This window comes from Cimex lectularius, unplaced genomic scaffold (genome assembly GCF_000648675.2).
Source record: "Cimex lectularius strain Harlan isolate CLEC.00 unplaced genomic scaffold, Clec_2.1 scaffold194, whole genome shotgun sequence".
Lineage (NCBI taxonomy): Eukaryota > Metazoa > Arthropoda > Insecta > Hemiptera > Cimicidae > Cimex > Cimex lectularius.
In genome coordinates this window covers 670,712-698,452 of record NW_019392734.1, presented here as the reverse complement: position 1 = coordinate 698,452, position 27,741 = coordinate 670,712, and the positions used below count along the sequence as shown (strand labels likewise).

Below are 27,741 nucleotides of genomic sequence, written 5' to 3'. Positions count from 1 at the left end.
GATAAACCCGTAGTTAACCGTTGCCTAAAGTTTCAGTCTGATCTGATAGGTCGAAAAGTCGAAAACGACTAACAAATTTCATCATTTGTTTGCGTTTGATATGTGTGTGAGGCTTCCAGGTTAGACGATTGTCAATGTATAGTCCTAAGGGATGCATTATTTGAGGAGGAGGAGACTCTTCAGCCTTTTATCTTGTGTCATACCTAAATTCTTCTTCTACCTAGGGGAAATGTTATTTAATTAAGCTCCCTTCTCTTTGTAAGTCCATAATGTTGATAGCGATTCTTTACTTATTGGATAGAGGTGAAAAGCCGAAGGTACTATTGGTAAAAACAAAAGAAAGATCATTAGAACAGCGATTCTTGCAATTTGCACTTTTCACCAGTTGCATTGGTATTTTTCCACAAAATTTCCGATACTTTGGATTTTGGAGCAAATTTATATAAAGAATCGTCGGGGACTTGGGCTACTGACAAATCTCATTGGTCAGTAATTCCCGCACAAAGTTATTTGGCTTTATTCAAGATTTTAGTTGTGTGTTCCTGAAGATTTCATGGATAAATGAATAATGAATGTTATGGTGTGATGTTACCAAATTAGACATTCCTCAATGTACATTCATTCCTAGGTACTATACCGATGGATCTTTTGCGGATAATAATGGTTATGTGGATGGATTTGCTTGGGTTTGATTTTATTCTTTGGCTTCCACAAAAAGATTCTAGTAGTAGTTGATTGAGGCTGTATCGTCTGGGAAGTAAAGCTTATGGTTTGATAGTTTAAGTTTTAGAATGAGGTACGACACACAAATCCACCTACATCACCTTGGCTATCCGCAAAAGATCAAACGGTGCGCATCTAGGTCTAAAAGCTAGGTTGGGTTAGGGGATAGGATGGAACATCAAGCTGTAACCTGATAAAGATTGGATCAATAAGATTTTAAAAATAATAATAATTAAGTCAACAAATAGACAATTAGTATTGATGATAGTAATGTTACCCTAATGTTTGTAATTATTGTTGGCAATTGTTGATATAGCTATTACAGCTTTAATTTTGGTTCTATCAATCCCCACGCGCAGCATTGCGGAAAAATTAACGTTTAATTTGCTAAGAAAAGAAGAAGGCGTTCACGATCTTACTGGACATTTCTCTATTCGAGTTAACACGAGTTAACATCTTACAAACATCGTAAATACCCCTACTAATATTGAGGGTGCTATTAGCTTCCGAAAAAATCACACAAGAATTTATTTACCTGAATTTAATTACATGATCAATTTAGTCAATACTGTTGCATTGTTTCTGAACAACAATCTGAAAAATACTTAAGTTTTCAGGTAATAACTTCACAATTGCACCTCGATCAGATTCACACCAGGTTTGCATTTACATTAAAAGTATTAATTTTCATTCTTCTGGACAAAAAAAACTAAGCCGATACATTTTCCCCTCTAAATTATATAAACTTTATTAAAATTAAAATTAAGTTGTAGGTTGAGATGGGAAGTTGGTGTCTGAGTGTATCGAAGTCACGATAGCTCAAGTGGTAGAGGAGAGGCGTATTTAGCCGAAGGTCGCGGGTTCGAATCCCGCTCGTGACGCTAACTTTTCATTACGACCAAAACCTTACAAAAAAGTATAAATTTACTGATAGAAGTAATTTGGTCAATAGACCATTAAATATAATGGAATTAAAATAAAAGTTAACTCATTTCGTTAAAGCTCTCAGAGTTCTACTGGGACAAAAAAAAAAAGAAACCCTCCCTTTTTCTGGACTAAACTCGATGATCATTTAACTAATAATAATTTGTTTGTAACGGTTCGTCATGTCCAAATGAAAATATCAGTTAACAATATAAGGTTTATTTTCTTGTCGGACTTGTTGTTGACAGCGATTGAAATAGCGCATCGATCTATGACAACCAGCGGCTTTATTGGATTTCCAAGAGAGACATTGTGCCTCCCGGTTCAAGGAACGACCCTCACAAAGAAAATGTTATTTTCTTCATACACCCTCGTTCCTTCATCCTCTCGATTCGATAAAAGGACGAGGTGTGAGCCTACAGAAGAAAAAGTGGAAAAAAAGCTTTTTGCCCGAAATACTATTTGGTCTGGCAAAATTGATCGCTGGTATTTTATTTTTATTATTTTAATTGTGAAAAATCGTATATATGTATTACCCGGTGTTTTTCTTATCTTTCTCCATGAGAAGTTTTGCACTAAAGGGAGGAAAGTAAAACCCTGGGGGGTGACCCCGTTTAGGGCTGCCCTATCGCATTCACCCTGGAACTTCAACTCTAACTTTAACAGCCTCTTGTCGACAATGATTAACGCTTGGCTAGAATACATTAGCAAAACTTGTCATGACCGATCTTAAAAAAAAAACTAAAAAAAACACTGCATTAGTCATAGTCAAAAAGGCGAGACCTTTCTTTATATGGGGAAGTCTATTGGCAAAGTAAAAACCAATGCAATTAACTGACTATGGCTCTTTCCGATTCTGTCGCAATTGGTGATAAGAACGGCAAACAGCACGGTTTAAATCCCCGCCAGGCAAAATTGCCTTTTATCGATAAGGGGGAAGTTGGACCAAAACAAAAGATAACTCGGTTATCCCGCAGCCAATTAACAAAGTTCGGCCAGCAAGGATTACCCATGACCGAAAAGTTTATTTATTCTACCAATAAATACCTTTAACAAAGCTCTGAATAAATTCAAAAAGAGGAATGTTTATATNGTGATTGGCCTTGGATAAATGGTATGGAAATGTATGCTGGTTTGTTTGTATTCGATAGACTTAATGTAGTATTATTAATAATAGTGGATGGTGTTAGTGTTGAGATTAAGTCTATCTACATAAGGATAATCTGAAAATCACCATTGCCAACACATTTTTTCCCTTCGTCGGCTCTTTTCACCCCAAAGAAGCCGACGCCTTATAGAAAAATGTCTTTTCTATACCGACATCCTTCCCCACCCCTTCAAAATCCAAAGTATATAAACACAAAATAGCAAAATCTCAATGGCACTCTCGACACGACACGCAAGAATGGCACAATTACACAGAAGATAAACACTTTGAGTGAGTAGAAATACTTTGATTGAATATATAAAATATATTTTACATTGTATAAATTCACTTTTCCACATCCAAAATGTAATTGTAATATATAAACAATGTTTGTAAATCCCAGGCTCTGAAGATGATCTCAATAAAGTTCGAAACGTTGGCACGATAAAAAAAAATGTTTTTCTGAAACCTACATCACACCAGACCGCATCTCACGATTTCTAAATAAATATCGATTAACGGTCACTAATCGGCACACACGTTAATATTATGAGCGGGATTCGAACAGATTTTGCCTTTATAAACGACCAAACCTAGTTCTAATGCAGAATTCCTCTAAGTCAATTTTTTTTCAATTCAGAATTTCAAATGGTTAGAGCAGCGGCGTATTGTATATGTAACTTTATTAAAATTAAAATTAAGTTGTAGGTTGAGATGGGAAGTTGGTGTCCGAGTGGATCGAAGTCACGATACCTCAAGTGGTAGAGCAGTGGCGTATTGAGCCGAAGGACATGGGTTCGAATCCCGCTCGTGACACTCACTTTTTCATTTCGACCAAAACCTTACATAAAAGTATAAATTAATTGAAAAAATTAATTTGATCAATCAGACCAATAAGAATAAGGGATTAATTATTATTATGATTATTTACTTTTTTTAAATTTGACGATATATAAATAAAGTTATTATTATGATATTTTTGTTATAGAATAGACCGGTCATGTTTGATCTCATCTTCGGGAAAATTAATTTTTTTTAATTTCCTTACTCTTGAAACCATAGGTTTCTAAACTATCAATTGACGTTCGTAATTGTTAACATTATAAATGATTAATAATATAATGATAAATTCTTCTCCACTAGATCACTTAAAACTATCACTCAACAAATGTGAAAATTAAAAATGGTACAATTTAAAAAATTAAAACACCGAAACGTTAGAAAGAAGCTCTACGGAAAAACCAACAAAGAAGAGACTATTCAAAGATTTATTTACAAAATTTTATTGTAAACACAATTGGGAGATTTTATCAATGGTTTATATACCTCTAATACTTTAAAACGGACCAAATATTGTTGTAAGATAATCAATACAGGATTGTCTAAAAGGTAATTAAAAATGTTAAGGGTGTGCACTTTATATGCCTCTCAGTGTATTTCATAGTCTGTATGAAGGAGATATTCGATGAAAAAACTGAAAGTATCCTTTTCAAATGGCCTTACGCCAATTTGCGTTATAATATCGAAGGAATATCAAATTATATCAGAGATAGTTTATTTATGCCTGTTTATGTACAACAAATTAATCAAAATATATTAATCCTATATACGGGGAAAATAGTTTTGTCCTCCGTAGCATGTTTGGGGTAACACTGCGGGCAACACTGATTCCGCAAACAGGTTCTTTAGTTCAGTGCATCGGCATTTTAACCATATTTTTAATTAATTACCTTGTCAATAAATGTTAATTACGACAAAATCTTCCCATAGTGATTTTTCCTAATCGGATAAAACCTCATCGTATTCTTTCCAAAACATTTCTTTATGGTTATTTTCTCGGTGTAATTTTTTAAAATAGTTTTTTTTAAAGATATTACAATTAATTTTCTAAAAAGACATATATGTACATTTTATAGATGCCCTCCCAAAATTTTAACTAGCTATGGCATTTATTCTTAAGTTTGTTAAAAATATTTTATATCATTCCTGTGCCCAATGATTATTTTCCTATATTTATTATTTAACTTACCATTATTACAAACGAAAATATGTTTTAGGCCAATATAATAGTACAGTAAACACTGTTAATGAACAAAAATTATAATTATTAATATAAATAGAATTTGCAGTTATGCTGGTCGTTTTGTCATCGTGATAACCGACGAGTCGAGAAGAGTAATAGATGCAATTGGCCATTTCTCAGGAAGCCGTTCATAGAACATAATTCCTAACCAATTCAACAAATTCTAGTGTAGCACATCGTGAGAAGTTCAATGAAATAAATACCCGATATCTTAATTTTAGTAGGCCATATTCGAAAATCTTCTCTAATGGTGCTTATTAAACTTAGTTAAAACTGGCTTATGGACTATCATTCAATATTTACTTATGAATTAAAATGCTACCTTTCAACGTTAATTGACAACTAAAAAAGTAGAAAGTTATATATTGCTTCAATGATCAGGTAGAGAAAAAGGTAATTTTGACGCTTAGGACTGTCAAAATGCTTCGAAATTGCAAGAAAAAGTTCTTTTGTTAAGAACATAACTTCCTTCCTTGTTCCTTCACAATGGCATTTAATCAATTAATTTATTTATCTAGGTTAGTTAGTGTGTCATAGATGGATTATAACGGATAAACTTTTTCATAAAATAAAAAAAATTGAAAATTATTGAATATAATGGCGGATAGTTTCATAAATACTGCCCAAATTGTTAAAACGGTTTTTGATTTTGATCGAAAACTACTTTTAAAAATAATAAATTGAGTCGCTTGCTTTACTGATCGACCAAAAACACTAAACTGTTATAATTTCTGTTAGAAGTCCAAGCACGAAGTCTGCCGAGGTGCTTTTCTCTGAGCTGGACTCTTTCCAGTGATAAATGACTTTCGCACAGTCAACCTACTAAATACCACCCTGATATTTTAGGTTAAGCGCGCCCTTAATGGAACTTCATTTGGCCCCCTGCCGAATAGTTTTCCATCGTTACAAATCTACTAAAGGAAAATTCATTATCATGGTACAAAAAGGGGTATCTTTTTTTAGTTTATCTTTTCTTTAATTAATAATAGATAAAACTCTGCTTTTCTTATTGGCTGACTTGTATTGTATGTACTGAGATTTTCAAGTGTTTTAAGATAACACAAATTTCTTTGTATGAATATTTCCCATCCTAAATTTTGCGTTATCGGGCAGTATGCATAGAACGGGTGGGGTAGGTTAGGATAAGTTAGGTTAGGAATTATTACGTTTGGTATGGTTAGGGACAAATACGGTTAGCGTTAGGGACAGGTTAGGTAAGAGCAGGTTAAGCTGGGTCAGTTTAGGTACAATTGAACAGAAATTTCTGAAATTGCGAAGGGGAGAAAATATACGAGTTTTGTTAGGTTTACATATACTCTCTACTTTATTATTCTGTAAGGTTTAAAGCATCGTAAGTACAAAAATTAAGCGTTCTTGCAGTGTTGCCATACCAACAATGGTACATTTGTTACGTGTTTCATTAATTATCGTAATTTTTAAGTTATCCAATATTCAGAAAAATTAAGTAAGTCTTATGTTTTTATTATTTAACTATTTTTATTGCATTTTTATTTTAAGATTTAGGAATAATCCTATTTTATTAATGGTTATTTGACATATTCAACAAACTTTATAATTGTATGTGTATTCTACAATTTTCTTTTTTGGGGTTTTCAACTGAATTCACAATTTTAACCTTACTTATTGATTCGCCCTTCGCAATTACATGTTTCTCCACTTCACTGAAAAATCATAAATATGTGCCCTAACACTTAACACTAACCATAACCCCCTCTCTACCAAAAACGTTCCTAAACCTAAACTTATCCTAACCTAGCCCGTCCTTAACCTTAATTCTACCTAACCTAACACATCCTCACCTTAACTAACTTAGCCATAGCCTTTACTTTAACCCAACACAACCCGAAAATGGCCGTACAAACAATGTGCGCATCCAACAAATAAAATCACACGTCAGTTTCTCTTACTGGGTGTACAACTAGATGTAGTATTCAATAAAAAGTGCCGTGATCAGACAAAAAAGATTCCGTTTCATCCGTGACGAAATCACAAGCCTCACTTTTTGTCGGTGACGCAGTGAATTGTTGCACTCTAGGACGTGCCAGCTCACCACATCCGACAACAAAAGCATATCCAAACTGAAAACTTTCACCCATTAATTTCATTGTAACTATGGGTGCTGAAAACTGCGGATAGACAAACAAAAAACCTTTGAAAATAGTCTAGGTCTTTATTATACACCAACGTTTTTTGTACTTTTGCCACTGACCTAGTTTTCCTACTTTAACCAATTAGTCAAAGTGCTCTACATGCTTCAAGACAATGATATAAAACTGAAATTAAAGTGGCGTAGTGCCAGCTTTGCCAATTTAATTATTAAAGTTCTATCAATTATTTATATCTTTCTAATGTTAACTGACGATTGAACACGTGTATTCAGAACACAAATAACCAAATGTAAATTATATTTCTCGTACTTGAAGAATTAAAAAATTAAAGAATATTTCAAGTTGAAACTGGAATGTTGTCAAGTTGAAAAAACTAACTGGGAAGAAAATACGGAAGATGTCTAATTCGCCATCAAACTACCCCAGGGTATTAAGTTGAGGACAAACAATATTCCTCATTGAAGATGGTGTTAAATTGAGGCGGCGAATCGGTGGGAAGCATGCAATGACGAGTTGGAAGATCTCTTGTTAAGGTCTACGATGTGATGAACGCGAAGTTTCTTCCGTGATTCACAACTGCCCTAGTTTCGGTTCGTTTTTTATTCCGTGTCGTACTACTGCTGACCACAAAACCAGCAATTAAGATAGCTAAATGTCCAAACACGTCTGACAGACCAAACCAACGAGGATAGTCAGATCAATATAATCGGTACAGGCCAAATTACAGTTCCTTAATGGTTCACCCAACATCTACACCTTTAATGCACTCAACATGATTAGCCCAGTTTTTTGAATACCTAAACAAAATGAACTTTTGACATTTTAATGGAGTTAACGTACTACACGTTACTGAATGGAAAAGACTGGGTCTAATGGATTAATTGTTCTTGAGATGCTTATGAGCTTGAATCCATTTAAAAGGAAATAACATGTATGGATTATAGTTAACGTAAAAAAATATAGATAATGCAGTATTGATTGATTCTCCAAGTTATAAGTCATGATGCTATCTTGTTGTAGTAAAGGTCACAAAATTAAAATATTAAGTTCTAAATCTAAATAAAATTCCTTCTTACCTGGGCCTCGCCAAGTCCGAGTTCTATCATGTCAAGTGATTTCTGGACGAGGGACTGCCTTTCGTTTAAGACCGACGCATCCTGTACAGCTTGCTGGGCTCTCTCGACAGCGCTGACCGTCAGCTCGAGGGATCCTGCGCTCAGACTGTTCAGTATCGAATTGTGCTCGTTCTTTAAAGCCTCCAAGCCTTGGACCACGATTTTCGTGTTGGCCATGATTTCCTCCTGAGTCATTTGCGTCATTTTTCCGATAGATTCTATCTTCTTCCTGCAACAAAAAGAAAAGCAAGCGTTTCAACAGGTGGTTGTTGTTGTTTTTTTGCACCGTACACGCACTGGCCCTGCTCTTTTGTGAGACACGGTAAATGGGGATTTCGAGGTGATGTGCTCTCAATCCGGGGCCTTTGTAAACGATTTCACGCTCTCGGACCGAATTGAAGTCCATCAACATGATTTCCGTTTCCCGATTTATCAAAAAAAAAAAAAACTAAAATAGAGGCGGAATTAAGTACTGGTAAAAGTACCAAAACTTAACCGAATTGATGGTTGAATATAAAGTCATTTAGTTTTTGAAGTGTGGTAGCACTTGCACTCTAAACTTTCTCTTTCTTTCATTACCCACGACCCATCAAATCACACGCGCTCTCACCATGAGATCTCTCACTCATTCCATATTCTTAACTCTCCAACAAACAGTAACTGTAATAAATAAAATAGCCACCACAATGCATAATCATCGAAAATATGGATCCTAAGACCTGGACATCCCAACCACTGCCATCTGACCTCGTGAGCAAAAATGATAATTAAAAAACTGGTTGAAAGAAATTAGCATCGTAGGTGGGCCAGATCGGCAGATAACCTTACACATATCAAGAGTACTATCGGTGGTCTATTTGTACTGTGGCGCTCGGAGGATCTGAATCGTACAAGGGATCATCCTCACCCAAATAAAAATAATTGCCATGGACGTTATGTCGTAATAGCTGTCCGGAAGGTTGATTGATGTGTCCCATTTAACAGAAGTGGTTATTCCTTGGCTTCATATAGTGAGCGTGTAATAATACCATTCGATATGACAATTGTGGTCCAGCGGGGAATATTATATTTGGGTCTACACTTCCGATTTTTGGAGGAGGCAGGGCTGTTTTACTATATACAGTACTTGATAGTTATCTCTTTTGTGTTTTCCTGTGTACATTAAGAGTAAATGTATTTATTAGTGTGAGAGGGTCGATGGAGCAATAACGAGTACCCCATCAACCCTCAAATCTAGAAATCTAGAATGTTGAGAGTATAAAAATATTGAAGTCTCTTGTAATCTAAAGCGTAATCTCTAAATACTTAACAGTGCCCATGTTCATTCACTCATTTGTTATTGTTTTATAATATTTCATGGTAATGTTCTCTGACCATTTATTTTTTTTAAACTCTTATAGTGGTATAAAGTACAATGTAGGAGAATTGTCGGTAAAACATGGGTAATCAAACCATGGGTAGCCAAATGGCTGTATACTGCAATTATTCTACCTAGATTATTTTTCGCAGCTTTAGTGTAGTGGAAATGTAGAGGGAGTGGTGCAAGAATCTGCATACCTAAATTAGGAATCAGCATCTCCTCCCCTCTTGGCAATAACACCTCCGTTTTTAAGGCGGAAATCTGGGCCATTAAGGGAAAGGATATTAGAATTTTTCTGACAGTCAGGCTAGTCTTAGGTCATTACAAAAAGATTTGTCAATCTCTAGACTGGTGGAGGAAACAGAGATCTTATCAATAGGATCTCTTCCAGGTTTGAGAACAACATAACACTTATTTGGATACCAGCACATAAAGGACACCATGGCAATGAAAAGCCGGATGGCCTGGCCAAAGAAGGTTCTAATACTGCGTTTGTCGGGCAACAATCGGTATTACCTCACTCTATGAACATAGCGAAAGAGAGTATTAATGGCTGAGGCATGCAACAATTCCTTAGGGAGTGGAATTTATCCCCCGGACACAGACGATCGAAAGAGTTCGTTAAAGTGATCAAACCAGCAGAATCGAAATGGCTATTCTCTATCTTAAGGAAGGCAATTAGGAGGCTGATAGGTATTCTGACGGGCCACTGTCCACTGAGAAGACACCTCTCCGTAATGGGTACTCAACCAGATCATTTTTGCAGTTTTTGCCAAATAAAAAAGTAACAAGAAGGCACTACTTCACAGAGTGTGAAAGATATGCTAGGTCCAGATTTGAAATCTTTGAAGGAGCGGACATCATCAAATCACTCCCCGAGATAAAATGGTGCAAAATCTTGGGGTCTGTGAACAAGTCCATGAGATTTAAGCAGGACACGACGTGAGCCGACCAAGTCCCGGACCTTTTAGGGATGGGGTACGAGTCTACCCAGGCATTCAACCCCTCGGGTCTTGGTCGCCCACCCTTAGTGGTATAAAGTCTAGAGGATTGTTACCGGTTCTTCAGACCAATTTTGTGAAAATCTTTCTGAGAGATCAAGTCCTTATTGATCCGATTCATCCTTTTTGAGCATTTAGGGAAATATAAAAAAAAGTATGTGCACTTGAATTAGGAAATCAGAAAAACTTGAACGAGACGCTTTCGAGCTTTTAGAATGGCAAGAACAAATAAGTATAAGTTTAAAAGAGTAGTCTTTTGGATACACTCTATCTTAGAATTCGGTTTAAACTAGATCATATTTAGATATTTGACAAATTTGGAATTATAATTATAGTAAATGAAGCTAGGGGTTAAGCCAGGCGTCAAATTTCTAAGTCTGGGTTAAGACCAACCCAAACTACATGAATCAAACAATTAAACATAGCAAATCTCGCATGCCCATTGTCGTGGACTAATTAAACAGACCGTGAACCTATGGTGAAACTACGGTTGCATAAATTGCGCTATAATCGCGAAAACTGAGTAGTTAATTCAAAAAAATATTATGATAAAAAAGTACAGACGGATGAAAAGGAGAACTAGAAATCAACTATGATTAGTTTGCAAACCAGAACTCAAAAAGTCGTTCGTTGTTTCTTTCTGATAACGCCCGTATTTTCTGCATCACCGCTTATGTTACTAACCGGCAAAACTTCGAATATTGCACTTGATCAAAAAAGCCGACATCAGATATGATAAAAAAAAAACCTTGGCAACTTTATGCCAAATAACTTCCATTTTCTAACCTGACGACCAAAAAGCTCGTCAAGTGAACAGATTAAAAATAATTGTTCTTAACGTACAAAAATGCCAATGAATAATAAGAAGAGAAGGTAGGAGAAAATAATTGAATATTTAATGAAGAAATTTAATATTCCGAGAGCATCTAGAAAGCTTTTGCAGGCAATCTACCTACCCCCTTTAAAGGATTTCAAAGTTGCTCAGAGTTTCCACACCTCAAAAACAAAAAAGTATATTGCCTGAAGTTATCCATGCTATATAAGAATTTTAAGAAGTTTTGCACTCCTTGCTCTAATTGAAAATGCCCCAGCTACTCATGGGCAAGAGCAGGGTAGTTCCGGAGGGAGGGAGGAGAAGGCAAGTGGGTCCATTTAAAAAAGATTTTCTCCGCGGAAAAGCATATTTCATATTAGAAGGAGGAAGTTAGCGATGTTGATTAAAGTCGTATGGACCGTTTCTGACAATGTGAATACCAGAGGCGAAGCAGGGCCATCGCGTTTCAATGAAAAACAATGCATTAATGTAAACAGCAATTTGACCAGTCCGGAAATTCTGCAATAAATAGAACATTTTTCATTTCAACCAAAACCTTACGTAAAAAGATTAATCGTACAATTTGAAGCATTATAAAGACACATTTCTAAATCCTTTTTTTATTTTAATACCCTTTTCGTTACCTATTTTACGGATATAGTAATCTACTATCCAATAAGTCTACAATTAAAAACAGGAAATCGAAACGATAAAAAATGCATAGGTCTTTGGTTTTACATTCCCTTCCACACTTCCCAGAATCAGTGCTGCTCACAGGGTTACCCAAATATGGGATAGAGGAAAAAACTATTTTCCCTATGTACATAATAATTGAATTTCGACGCATGTGACATACGAAAATAGATTCTAATAAATTATCCCGATTATAATTGGATTTCTGTATTCGATATTTTGGATGTTATTTAAAAAAAATGACACGTAGATATCATGCTCTGGGGTCCCAGAAGAGCCAATATAAATTGTGCAGTTACACAACAATATAAAATATAATAAAGGCAAAAATTTGAAACTATATCCTCTTGTTACGTAAAAGTTAGGTGAATATATTTGCATTATTACAAAAAAGAATCCGTGTTGCGTACAGCGTTACTGAAAGATGGCACGGAGGGAAAATCTATTTCCTCTTATACAAAAAAAAAATACATTTTGTTGGATGTGGCGTACACAAACAGATATTAATCAATTGCCTTCTATATAATGTACCCAATATTTATAATGTTATGTAACAAAAATTATGTATATTCCTTTGCAGGAGTTCCAGACGAACCACTGTAAATTCTACATTAGTAAAACTACTTTAAGCGTTATAAAGTCAAAATTGGTTAAATTACATCCTCTTTACGACGATGGAATAACATTTATTTAAATCATTTTAAATATATACGATCATGGGTATATATACAAAAAAACTTTACATTTTATTAGCCCTTTTCATTATTTTACGATAAAACTATCCAAGAAGCCTAATACAATTGGGAAAGAACAAAAAAAAGAGCTTAAGTCGTTCTTTCATATAAAAAAAGCACTAACTCACTAACCTAAAGAACCCCACTTCCGAGAATCAGTGTTGCCCACAGTGTTACCCAAACATGGGATAGTGGGAAAAACAATTTTACGCATAGCATAATTATTACAATTTGATGAATGTGCCGTACATTCATACGATCACAGATACTAATCAATTATGTTCGATATAAGTAATAATTAGCCTTCAATATTATAATTTTATGTGATAAAAAAATTTAAAAATGTTTATGTGGAGGCGTTCTAGAATCTAGACGAACCAGTGCGAATTACTGCATTAGAATTAGGTTTAAGCGTTATAAAGGGAAATTCTCTAAATTATGGCTCTTTGCAACACTGGGATAATAAGTGCAACAATTATATGATTTTAAATATAAAACGCTCAAAAGTATATAAAAAATAATTCTCTACATTATTTTACCCCTTTACGTTATCTTACTACTATCCAATAAGCCTAGTACCATTAAAAGCAGAAAGACAAAAAAGAACTAAAGTCGAACTAATTTAAAGAGGCTCACTTCGAGTGTGTCCAAAATACTGCGAAAAGCATGGAAAGGTAGGACAGAGGTAAAATCAATTTTCCCCGAACACTTAATAATAATAATAATATATTGATGAATGCGCCATGCACAAACAATTAAGATTCAATTATCTCCGATATTGTTGTAATCAGTAATATTATCATTTTATATAATATTAAACAAAATCCATTATATTTAATAGCCTGATTGGCCAAATTACTTCTTTCAATTAATTAATCTTTTTGTGTAAGGTTTTTGGTTGAAATGAAAAAGTTAGTGACAAGAGCGGGATTGGAACTCACGATCTTCGGCTCAATAGGCCGCTGCTCTAACCTCAACCTCATACCTCAAGTGGTTAGATTAGCTGCGTGTTGAGCCAAAGGTCGTGGGTTCGAATCCCGCTCGTGTCACTAACTTCCCACTCTACCACTTGAGCTATCGAGACTTCGATCCACTCGGACACTAACGTCCCATCTCAACACAACCTTTCGAATTGTCTGGGTTCGAATCCCGCTCGTGACACTGACGTTTTTATCTCAACCGATACTTTTCATAAAGATTAGTAACAATTTAAAGTTGTCAAAGTGAATATTTATTTTTTACAATAACTAAATTGGGCTGTTATTATAGGGGATTTGACATTGTGCACCCTGGATCATTCACTCAGGATAAGTTAAATAAAAATAGATAATTATTGACCATATCTGAATTCGCATTTTTTATATATGTGTCATCACAAGTAAATATCAATAAGAGCAGTCCAAAAATATCACTAGATAATAAACGCATGGTTTTTCACCTTACGATAAAATATACATAATAAGATAATGTATAAATGTACTTGTTGGATGACTTAAAATAAAATATCGATTTAATAATAATATAAAATATCGATATAAAACGATCCGAACTTGAGCTTTTCTTCTTTCATCCTTATATTAATATATTGATATTTCCATCAATATATAATAAGTATCTTCTGTGAAACTTATGTTTGATGTTTTATTTTTAGACTGTTGTATAAAACGTCAGGTAAGAGAGCAAAGGGAAAGAAACACTTTTCTGTTATTTTTACTTTATAAAATTATTGTTTTTTAACGAAATCGTTAGGAACATTTATTTATATATGTATACATCTTACTATCAACTTGGCGTCTAGGGCAAAACAGCGTCCGTATATGGACGCCGATTCGCATCATAAAACAAAATGTTATAAAAGAATTACTATTAAGACCTTGTAAATAATAAGTCACAATAATAAACAATTAATTGTAACTGTAATAATAATTATTTATTTAACTTTACGAAATGTATAAATTTAACGATTGTAACATTCAATAATGAACAACAAATAATAATAATTTGTAATACTATTATGTCATTAATTGCCGAACGTCAATGAGTAACGAGAAAATTCGGCATTTTGTTCAGCGCTACAGGATGCAACATTACCCAGGCCAAGAAGTGGGATTCGGAGAAGTAAGGAAAAAAGGACGCCAATTGGTGGTCATTATGGACAGCAAACGACAATCGTATATAATGGACGCCAGTTATCGATGAGCATGAAAGGAAGGAAGTATAAAAGCAAAATGGAACGTGTATATCTGAAAAATGTATATATCCAATTTGGGGTAATAAATGAATTCTGACCCCATTAGCGTTATCAATATAACTAAACAGAAAATCGGTAAAAGAAAAAATTTGAAAATTGTCAGGATCGAGTAAAACCCGGTATGTATTTACAATGCGACTATGTAATCTTTACGAGTGATACCAACGAGATGAAATCTGACTAATATCTCAAACACTAATATTTCTTACATTTTCAATTCGCGTTTACGTGCTCTCACGATTTCCCCTTTAGCATTTCCACCCTTGCGGGAAGAAATACCGTCAGCATATCACAAAGGTTTTAGCGAATTGGGAAAGTTTGTGCAATGGATACGAGCTTTAACTTTCTCGAATGTCTGATTTATGCTTTCGTGTACGAGGATAAATGTCCTTCAGACACATACTGGGAAAAAAGTTAAATGAAAACACGTCCATTTGAAACCGTCCAGTGTCGCCTGTCTAATAGTCCAACACGACATGTCGTGCACATGCACTCACTCCATTCTCCAAATCACGCTTCGTCGATGTATTTACATACCATCGAACAACCTTAAAATTTCGATTAAGTCTATATGGGACTTTGGCGAATTTGTTAAGACCAACCAAAGAGCATCGAACTGAATGCAGAAATCTAAAGTTTAATCCGGAATCAAGTGCAATATTTGCTTTCTTATATCGCTTTTGGGGGAAACGGTATCTAAGACTCATTCTTAAAATACTTTATGCATTTTAATAACTGATCGATATTATATCTTTTCTATCAGAGACCCAAGCCAAACATAACATTTTACAAACTGCGGCGTATTTTGTCGAAGGTCGTGGGTCCGAATCCCGCTCGTGACACTGACTTTTTTATCTCAACCAATACCTTAGATTAATTAATTATTGAAAGAGGTTATTTGGTCAATCTGACGACGAAATTTAACGAATTTTGCGAAAATTTACGCAAAAATCCGTAAGATTGCCGATTTTCCTATAAAAAAAATGTAAATATTGAAACTAGCCAGTTTGAGGAATCGTTATCCTACTGTGTCCACTCGTTTCTACGAGCAGTACATTCGGCAGTTCGCCTGTGTCCGATGATGAGAGAATCGATCAACCTTATCAGCTCAAAAAGAGAAGGAAGCTTAGTCTAAAAAACATTCCATCTACAAAAAATTGGAAGAGATATACAGTCAAAACCTTACAAAAATCGAAGGCCAAAGCAAGTGTGGCCCTATGATTTTGTAGTTTGGCTGTTTTAATCAACGGCTTTACAACTGGTCATACATGTAGTCGATGTAGGATGATCAAAAACCTCACTTAAGCACATACTATAGAGCATAATCTCTGAGTTAATGATGTTCGAGCTTACTGCTTTGATGGTTAGCTGGCTATCTGACCCGGTACCTGCGTTCTTCTTTTTGTACCCTTTGTTCTGGTTGAACTGAATATATGTCTCAAGTGCGTGCACTTCAGCCGGGAATATACTGGTTACTTTCCCATGGGTTCTGAGTAACTCCTGCACCCGTACCTTCTTGCAGTCTAGAGAGTCAGAGTATGTAACAATGGTCCCGTTCTCTATTACAAGGATAGGGCAATTTCTGAATAATGGATATAAATTAGGTTCAATTCCGCAATCGATTTTTTTAGGTCGCAGTGGAAGAAAGAGAGTCTATCATCAACAACGACCCCAGCAGAAAAAGGTCAGATATTGAAAAAGAGTACTGATTTTGATATTTTACTCTGACCTTTATACACAATAGACAGACCGATAATAAAATATGCCAAAATAAAAAATAAAAAAAATGCTTTCATAACCTTATTAGTGTTCGCGTTGAAAAAAAAATCTTCAAAAAAAGAGAAGAATGTCGTGACTCTCCCTACATATATCCCTGTCCTCGTGCCATTTGATGGTAAGAACATATGTTGCAAACGATTTTTAATAAATTAAATTTTTTTTTTATATATCGCTTTTTTTCTATAGAATTACAACACAAAATACATATTAAATAAACAGATAAGAATATTTGAACTTTTAATATTAAACACGCCCCCATAAGGGTTGCACATGTCATCCAACAGATGTTTTTTTTTTCTTTTAAGCTTTTCTATTTAACTTGTAATTAAATTTTTATCGTTTTCCAACAGAAACGTTTTCAACAACTTCAACAATTAATATAATTTTGTTAAAATCTTAAAATCATAAAATCTGCTGAGGGATGAACCTATAGTTTACAAGTTTTTTAAACGTCCTATTTAGGATATGCTCATTTTTTGTAGTGGGTTGTATAACACAGAAAATAGTTCACTTAACTGTTAATGAAATATAAAATGTAAAACCAATAAGAAATTTCCTCGATGACTTATGAGGTACCTTAACATCACTTCGAATAGATAAGCCATGAAGGGTCTCATTTGAACAAGTGATAAGGATGATTGTAAAGATAAAAGATAAGTTGGTCCTCTCGATCACCATCTAGGGTAGGAGGCAGGACTAATATAGAACTTGAGTTTTTTTCTCATAGTCGAGAGTTCTAAAATAAACATGGATCTTTATGCTCTCCCACCAAGAGAGGGTCTTCATAACACCAGATAAAAGATTAGAGAATCGACGAAACATTTTCGAGAGCTTCAACAATTATGACAAGTTCGTTTTGTAAGAAGGAAAATTAAAATGGCACCCTTTCAACCAGGTGACCAAGCTTCTTGAACCATTCTATTGCAATTGATTGGAACTTGGAAAAGGCCGTGAAAAATTCGAAAGTGTTTTAGCAACAAGAAGATTCATTTTTTCATTACTCCTCGGTTGACTTTTAGGGATTTATTCAGGAACAACACAACCATATTTTCATTAACGATTTCTCGAGGATTTTACAGTAATTACTAATCTAATTGTTTCAATATCAATTTTTCGGAGATCGTGAGATGCGGTCTGGTGTGACGTAGGTTTTAAAAAAACATTTTCTTTATCGTACAACGTTACGATCTTTATTGAGATCATCTTCAGGGCCAGGGATTTATAAACATTGTTTAACTTTTACAAATACATGAAGGATGTGGGAAAAAATGAATTTATACAATGCTAGAAACTTTTATATTCAATCATAGTATTTGTCCTCACTCAAAAGTGTTTGTTTTTGTGTAAACACTTTGAGTGAGTATAAATACTTTGAATACAAAATTTTCTAGCATTGCATAAATTCATTTTTTCCACATCCTACATGTATTTGTAAAATTTAAACGATGTTTATTAATCCTAGACTCTGAAGATGATCTCAATAAAGGTCGAAACGTTGGCGCGATAAAGAAATTGTTTTTCTTTGTAATCCCTCCGAATAATCATTAACTAACGGTCACTAATCACCACACATCACTTTTTAATATAAAAACCAGGAAAAACTTCTATATCTACGTACGAAACGCAAAAACCAAAAGTTTCATGTATTCACTACATTAGGATATTCACCAGTCCTTTATACCGTATTAAATGGGTTAAATTTTATACAAATAAGTAAAGAACTGAACGAATAAAAAACGTATCTAAAACAAAACAAAAAACAATAAAATCGTGATTTATTATTTGGAAAAGTACATGTTGTACCAAAAAACATACATATGTTGGCGTATATTAAATTAAGAGTGAAGATATTAAGGGAATTCACGAACTTTGTGTTAACCCTGTTAGGTACTGTTAGATCGAGAAAAATGATGACTACGCTTGTAAGAATCGGCTGGTTAACATTGCTCGAACTAACAGGCCAGAGCCAATGTTAGATGTTAGGTCGAAAATGTAGTCACATTGCTAGCCGTTAGGGCGTAGGTAACGAACATGGCAGCCATGAATTTAACAGCTGTTTTTTTCTTAAATACGTTAATTAAATCAGACCAATACATTTATTTTGTTAATTTCTGACCTGTCCTTATACTTTCATTAATAATGGATACACCCCCTATCCTATAAAGTTGTAGGCTGTTAGAGGTTAGGATACAAGTTAGTTATGTTGGCACGAATTGAAGCGCGTCATTTGGTAGTACTTTTCGAGTGCATAGATCGCAATTTAACACAAAAGAAAACCAAAACAAACAATAACAGGTCTCAAGGACCGTTGTGGCTTTATTTTTGGTTCTACCAATCGCCACGCGCAGCATTGCGGAAAAATGAACGTTTAACATGCTAAGAAAAGAAGGGGGTGTTCGCGATCTTACCGGACATTTCTCTATTCGAGTTAACACGAGTTTACATCTTACAAACATCGTAAATACCCCCTAGTATTCAAACAACCTGTTGTGTTATGTTAAGTTTGTAATTGTACTATTAAGACAGTATACGTAAACGACCTTGCGAGATTTTCATCTTATAACCGTGCTAACATATTATGGTTAGTTAATTGGTACCCCTTTAATTGATAAGAATTAATTGATTTTTTTAATATCAACAAGTAATTAAAAAACATATTGATGCATTATCCGTTTAATAAATCACCATAAATGGAAACATTGGCTGAAATTGAATTTTATCCTGTTTTGACCACATTTTTTATCCTTTCTATCTCAATCCTACTTGTTTCTTCTTCTCTGGTTTGTCATAAATTGGACCAGCAAATAGCACGTGATAGTAAAATACCACACTTTCACACCTGTTTACAAACCTCACACCATACCAGGTATGAGGAAGTCTTCAGCAACATCAATAATTTAAAGGGATTGCAATCTTTTTCGGAGAAAAACAATTGATTTTTTTAATTTACTTGTTACCTATAAATGATCGCATACTATACCACTTTGAAAAACAACCCAATTTTGATTTCGACAATATACAAATACTAAACCCGGAAAAAAACAAATACAAACGCAACTTTCTAGAAATGGTTTACATTAACAGAGACACACAGCATTAATTGCAGAACAGAACTTGCAAACTCAGAAGTAGCTACGCTAACATCATAAAGCAAATAAACTATTAACGATTATTTATAAATATAACAAACTATTAATATTATTTTTATTTGTGGTGTTTAGTGACCGTTAGTAACCGAATAATGATGTTAATGATTATAGTGTGTCCTGTGTTGTGTTGTGTACCTTTTCAACACGACATACAATAATGGCACATCTTCACATCCTACATGTATTTGGAAAATTTAAACAATGTTTATAAATCCCAGGCCCTGAAGATGATCTCAATAGAGATCGAAACGTTGAGAGTTCAACACGACACGCAAGAATGGCGCAATTACACAGAAGACCAACACTTTGAGCCCTGAAGATGATCTCAATAAAGATCGAAACGTTGGCACGATAAAGCAAATATTTTTTTAAACAAACATCACACCAGGCCGCATCTCACGATTTCTGAATAATCATCGACAAACGGTCATTAATCACCACACATTGCGGATTAAATTCACTAGTTTCGTGGTCCGCTTGACCAATTAATATCATACAATTAATTAAGGTTTTTAGTTGAGATAAAAAAGTCAATGGCACGAGCGGGATTCGAACCCACGATCTTCGACTTGATAAGTCGCTGCTCTACCACTTGAGCTATCGTGACCTCGATCCACTGGGACACCACTTCCCATCTCAACCCCACCTTTTGAATTTTCCCTCCTTTTTGCCATTTTTCAAATGTCGTGTAATCAATTTGATTCTCGGCGACAAATGAAATGGCCACGGAGAAATTTAGTGAAGGATACTTCATTTTAAACTTATTACATTCACTAGTTTCGTGGTTTGTATGGTATTAATTGGTCAAGCGGACTACGAAACTAGGGAATTTAATAAGTTTAAAATGAAGTATCCTTCACTAAAGCTCACGACTTCTAAATAATTAAACATTATTCAGTTTTGAAAGGTTGATAAAATAATAATAATAAAGATGAAACTTATTTAAATTTTATTAACACAGCTCAGGATTAATGACTCTAGAAACTAAAGGATAAATCTTATCATAGATAATTGACTCGAATAAGTTAAATATTTGGTATAAGCCATTTACGTTTTAGTGGTCAATTCAACAAATTACTTCTTTCAATTAATTAATCTTTTTTTATGTAAGGTCTTGGTTGAGATAAAAAAGTCAGTGTCGCGAGCGGGATTCGAACCCACGACCTTCGGCTAAATACTTCAGTCACGATAGCTCATGTTGTAGAGAAGCAGCGTATTTAACCGAAGGTCGTAGGTTCGAATCCCGCTTGTGACACTGACTTTTTTATCTCAACCAAGACCTTACATAAATAAAGATTAATTAATTGAAAAAATTTGGTATAAGGTTTTTTAACTAAATCTCTAAAAAAAATTATTTTACCCTTAATAACTTTAGAATTGCACTTCTTCGATCGGATCCAGACTCAGTTTGCTTTTATTTCAAAAGGATTAATTTACACCCTTCCAGAAAACAATTAAGCCAATATATTTAACCCTCTAAGCCCTCGGTGCTTTATCAAAATTAAAGTCAGTAAAATCGCACCCTCGTTTTTTTTCCTTCACCCCTTAGGACAAAAAAATAAATAAAACCCATTTCGATTTTTATAGGTCAACTCGATGAGCATTTTACTTCATCCCCAAACACTCCAGACCCTTTATTCTATATTTGCCTTCAACCGGATCAAGTCTTGCAGCATCTGCATGAATAAAGTTGAGAAGAAAAGAGTTCAAGGGGACGGGGCCTGGGAGAAGAATCGTATTTTAGGAGCGTCAGTAAAAAACGCCAGTTTTGTCAGCACAAATACAACAGAGGTGTGCAACTTTCTACGACATTAACACTTTTTTACATGCCATACTAATCTCAGTGAATTAACCCTTTTAAGTACTTTTGTAATTAATTGTTTATGCAAACAATCAGTGGCTTTTGTAATATAATGTTTTGCTATTCTGTCACGTCTCGCATTGTTCAGTGTTTGTCGGGTTACATTTAGTCCAAGATAGTGGACGTCATTTTGGCCCATTAAGGTTTGGTTGAGATCAACAACATCACAATGAAAAATAATTACAAAAACGATTAAACCTCATTTAGAATTCTTTCAATTATTAAACTTTCGTATATTCAATGAAATTTCAGCCATTTAACGTCCATAAACAATGAAAAATAATTACAATATCGAAACCATTAATTAACAAGGCTAATTAATCAACTGTTATGGGAATGTGCCATGGGTCAACAAATCAAAAAAGTCAACTGAACATGATTTATATGCTGCCTCGTTTAAAAAAAAACTGCCAGTCGTTTTGCAGTATTTCATCATTCATTGACGCCAAACAGAGCTTCCAAAATCGATAAACTTAAATTATGTCACACTTGTATGTGCGCCAAGGTCTGAACGTGAAAATTATCACCTAGGTATTAAGAAGACACGTATTAACCAATTAAAATGAAATTTGAATATTTTAATCTTGGGTGGGAAGAATTTTTGGACTAATAATCAGCATGTAATAAAAGCTATAACGGGTATACTTGTTTCGTCTGGCATTTTACATTTTCAACATGACTTTTCACTTAATACAATTATATTTTTTTACTTAATGCTGTTAGTTTAAAATACAAAAACATACTTATCAAAAGATTCTTCAAGTAAGTTGTGCTTTTTTTTATATGAACCGAGTAACCTAAGAACGGTCTTGAAGGGGCTCTACGCCAAGGAAAAGCGGCGTTCTTCATGAATAGAAATAGAGTAGTTTTCTGACATGGAAATCGGACTTTACATCATATTTTGTTAGTAGAAGTCAAAAAATAAAATAGAAAAGATTGCCAATATATCCGCCGAGCAAAGGTCATTCAGATTACAGCCTGTTCCGCTGAATGGAAAATTGTGTCATTGATTAAAATAAAATATGTCAACTTACCACTAAACGGTTTAACAACAGACCATTAGAAAAACTATTTGGATTAAAATATGAACAAAAAAACAGCTTATTTCTGTTCCGACTTGTTTACACCGCCCTTTATATCAAATCCACGCAAAAATTATGAAATTCCATGTTTTTGTAAATTTCAAGTTCGGTCCTTTCTGACGTTTACTGTATAAGGTTCTGAGATAAATTGATAAATTCACAAAAAGATTTATAGAGGCTAGGATGTGAACTACAAGGACGGGTTTAAAGGGTTGCCTCGCAAAGCAATCAACATTCAGGTCTCGAGGGACGACCCCTTAACCCCTGACTTTTAGCAAAATTCTGACACACGTTCATTAGCTTTGAAAAGGTTTCCAACACTTCTTTAAAAACATAGAAAACCGAAATGTGTGTGTGTTTGAAGGAAGTCCCAAAATAGACGTTTAGACTAGCATGTTTTCTAACATTTCACAGTGTGGCCTGCGGGTTTATGGATGTGTAATTTGTCTAGCGATCATTTCGGTATGCCTATCCCTGCTTTTTGGCATTTAGGTATAGTTACTAATATTAGCACAGGGTAAAGATAAATACTGGCCAATGTTCTGCTAATCGTGTAACTTCCAGAAATGGTACAAAGTAGAATTGGTAAGAAACCCTTTTTCTTATTTTGGTGGGGCGCTTTGGAAAGAACGAAGGTTATAAGACCCTGAGGGAAGAACATCGATATCGAAAGTAGGAAGAAATTTGACGTATGTGGAGGCAGAGACGTTTAATATTGCTGCAAGATTTCATCAAATTCTGTTGATTGAGGGGGACGGGAGTTCATGAAGCGATCCGCGATTAAGCCCCAGGGATTTCTTTCAACCGTTACCAATTTCTTTGGGTTTCGACTTTTCCAGATGCTCAAACGTAACTTGTATCTGTAACCCTTTCGTTCGAATCGGGTAAATTTTGAAGATCAGAGCTAATCTGACCCAACTTTTCTTAAATTGTATTGATAGGACGAAAAGGTAAGAAAATATATGGGTTTTTTCGGTGCGTCTCTAGGGTTGCATGCGCTCTGTATAGATTTGAGATGGATGAAATTTTGGTGATACATCATCTAATTTCATACAATTATTACGGAGGGACAATTAAATAGTCATTAATATTGGTTTAGTCGTTGAGGTGCTTTATCATTTGGGGAGGTTCTTATGGGTTTTTATCGGTGGATCTCTTCGGTTACATTCTCCGTACAGATTTGTGATGAATGATGAATGAAATTTTGGTGAAACATCATCTGATTTCGAACAATTATTATGGAGGGATAATTAATAGTCATTAATATTAGTTTAGTCTGTGAGGCGTTTTGTCATGTCGAGAGGTTCTTTGGCGTTTTTTCGGTGCGTCTCTAGGGTTGCATGCGCTCTGTATAGATTTGAGATGGATGAAATTTTGGTGAAACATTATCTGATTTCGAACAGTTATTACGGAGAGACAATTAAATAGTCATTAATATTGGTTTAGTCGTTGAGGTGCTTTATCATTTTGGGAGGTTCTTATGGGTTTTTATCGGTGGATCTCTTGGGTTACATGCTCCGTATAGATTTGTGATGAATGATGAATGAAATTTTGGTGAAACATCATCTGATTTCGAACAATTATTATGGAGGGATAATTAAATAATCATTAATATTAGTTTAGTCTGTGAGACGTTTTGTCACTTGGAGAGGTTCTTTGGCGTTTTTTCGGTGCGTCTCTAGGGTTGCATGCGCTCTGTATAGATTTGTGATGAATGAAATTTTGGTGAAACATCATCTAATTTCGTACAATTATTATGGAGGGACAATTAAACAGTCATTAATAGTGGTTTAGTCGTTGAGACACTATCATTTTGTGAGGGTTTTTTTTCGAAGCCAGTATTGGACAGATTCAAGGAAACATAATTGCGTTGTTTAATGATAATTCTGAAAAAAATTACCATGATTCCCCTTGGTAACGTCACATTCGGTCGATCTGTGGTTCCAGCAATCCATGTTTAATCATCTCAATGTTTGCTATTTAACCGATCGTCATTCTACCGTTTAATAGCCAAGACAGGCATTAATTAACCCATAAATAATCTCAGGCGGATTAGCCTGTAATCGATTTCCAAACTGGCTCATCTTCGATAACTCAGTTATCCTCTCGGCAATAGAAATGGCTCAAGGCGAAATTGGATTAGATAAGCAAGCACGGTGTGCCAAACTAACAAAGTACGTGGAAGATTCCCGAGAGGCTTTAATAAATTTTACAACTTTGTTTTCGTCCATGTTTATCCTTAGTTCAAATTGGAATCATAATAAATGTTAATGACAAACAGAATATCAGTTGTCAACAAAATGCTTGTTAAAGTGTTCAGTTAACTTCCTCGACTTTGACAACGTGGCAGTATCATTTAAATATGCAACCGCGGAGAAAACCCTTTTTAGCTTGGTGGTATTTAAACGAAACCGCGAAACGGGCGAACGTTTTTCCACCAAGGGTTTTCAGAGACCCCACTTTAGAAACCCAACAGGCCTTGGCATAAATCGGTTTCATTCTGTACATTTGTAAGTTACACTGAACTTTAAACGTCCGGATTCCTGAAATTCCTCCCCTTCGACTGCCCTGCGCTGATGTTAATTGAAGACAGGAGAATACAGAGAATGTGGAAAGCATTTACTGTTAGTAAGTAGAGTCAGATCCAACTCAAACATTAACACTATACCAACCATAAACTAACCTGTATTAACGAGTAGTTTGGGTGAACCCTAGACCTAATGCCCATATAGGTTATAATATTGTGTTATACATAGTCATTTATTGATTAAGGTAGATTATGTCGTCGTTCAAGTTCTGTAGGAAACAGTTGGAATGGTCTTATAAGTTCCAGTCTTTTAGTATAGTGTGCGGATTTTTCCCTTTCTTGTACTATAATTCAGTCACAAAATTATGATTTTGAAGATTTCTGTGCGTAATTGGACGGTTTTGTCGTTGAGGAGAAAGGATCACTGAAGAAGGTACAGCGACGGAGTATGTTCTTCCTAAAAATTAAGACCTAGGATGTTTCAACGCAAAAAAGAGTTTGTCGAGCCGGTAGGATTCTCTTGAGCTTAAATACCAACACATCATGTTAAACCTTGCCGAAAGGAATAAACCAGCATAGCATTCTCTATGTTCTAGTGAGATAGCGATTACATAAACAACACTGCTGTGCTGTGGATTGTCATTTGCGAAAACCTATGCTGGAGAAGGATCGCTCTATCATTAGCGAATGTATGTTATAAGTAATAGGGTATAGGATGCTCCATTGGAATAAACTATCATTAATTGGAAAAATAGAAGAGAATGTCTGTCGGCAGGTAGGATATCACCCTACCGTACCAAAAAAAAAAAAAAAAAAAAAAAAAAAACGTCTACAGCTAACGTCAACGTCCAGTTCAAAAGAAATAGGAATGACTTCAACAACCAGATTACGTTTCTGTATTATGGGTTGTCGATTACGAAAACCTATGATGAGAAAGGACCACTGTATCATCAGCGAAGGTACGGTACAAAATAATAGAATGTAGGACACGTCCTTGGGAGATAGCTCTGGAATACACCGGCATCCTTTTAGCTTAAGAGAGATAGCGTTGGCATCAACAATCCTTGGACACTACTAAGATAGACATTGCTGTTAAAACAGAAGTCGGATTGTCATGTGTATGGCTTATAGAACAGGTCCTAAGATGCTAATTTGAGAGACACCGGCATTAACTAGGAAAATAGAAGAGAGTGTCTATTGGGCAGGTAAGATTCTCTTCAGCTTAAATATCAACCCATAGTGCCTAACCATAACAAAAGCCTGCATAACGTTTAGGAATAAACGAGCACAGCATCTTCCAGTTCAAAAGAAGTAGGAATGAGTTCAACAAACAACCAGATTACGTTTCTGTATTATGGGTTGTCGATAACGAAAACATATGATTATAAAGGATCACTCTATCACCAGCGAAGGTACGGCACAAAATAATAGGATGTAGGATTCCTTGGGAGATAGCTATGGAATATACCGGCATCCTTTTAGCTTAAGAGAGATGGCGATGGCATCAACAACCCAAGGACACTCGTACTGTGGATTGTCTATTACAAGGATCGCCGAATAATCCATTAAGACAGGCATTGCTGTTAAAAAGGAAGTAGGACTGTTATTGTGCACATGGCTTAAAGAACAGGTCCTAAGGTGCTTCCTGGGGAGACACCGGCATTAATTAGGAAAATATAAAAGGGTCTATTGGACAGGTAAGATTCTCTGCAGCTTGAATATTAACCCATAGTGCCAAAACCCTGCGGCGTCCTGGATTATATATGATAGCATTCTTTACGTTCAAAGACGTACTGATGACATCAAAACTCAAGGGCATTATCATACGGTGAATTCTCGGTTACATAAACCGATGAAAAGAAAAATCACTTAATCTTCAGCTAAGGTAGACATTACCATTAAAGCGGAAGCAAGGAGAAGGACGAATGCCATATGTATACATGGAATAAGAGGAGGGGTGAGTATGTCGATACACTTTTTGTAAAGGATTGGACATCACAGGATTGTTTAATTCACAATTACAAAAAAAGTGAATAGACCTATCGTCTAAACCTTATCAAAAATCTGCGTCACGTCCTGTAATGTACCAGCCCTCCATTCTTAAGCTCAACAGCGGTAGCTCTGCTGTACTGTGGATTGGGGATAGGAAAACCAAACTGATGGTTGCTATTACTGAGTTTTTAGTCTTGTATGGAGGAGTTTGAAGAAATATTTACACCAGGATTTTGCTAGTAATGTGGAATAAACAAATCGAACGATATGATGGTAGAGGTTATCCGTAGCCATCTTTGGGAAGAAATTCGAGAATTGTCGAAATAATGAGGTAGAATTCGGGATCTTTTCCAGAAGAAAAATGTTCTAAGATAGAT

The 27,741-nt window shown here is 35.0% G+C and overlaps 1 protein-coding gene across 9 annotated transcripts in view; it reads right to left on the bottom strand.

The window, feature by feature from the left end:
* The window catches only part of LOC106661076 (kinesin light chain), a 166,402-nt gene that overhangs the window by 37,160 nt on the left and 101,501 nt on the right, over positions 1-27,741 (bottom strand). For all 9 annotated transcript variants that reach the window (XM_014384213.2, XM_024226939.1, XM_014384216.2 and 6 more), the window contains one exon: positions 8,083-8,350. In XM_014384213.2, the coding sequence (XP_014239699.1) occupies positions 8,083-8,350 (268 nt within the window). The remainder of the gene's footprint in view (positions 1-8,082; positions 8,351-27,741) is intronic.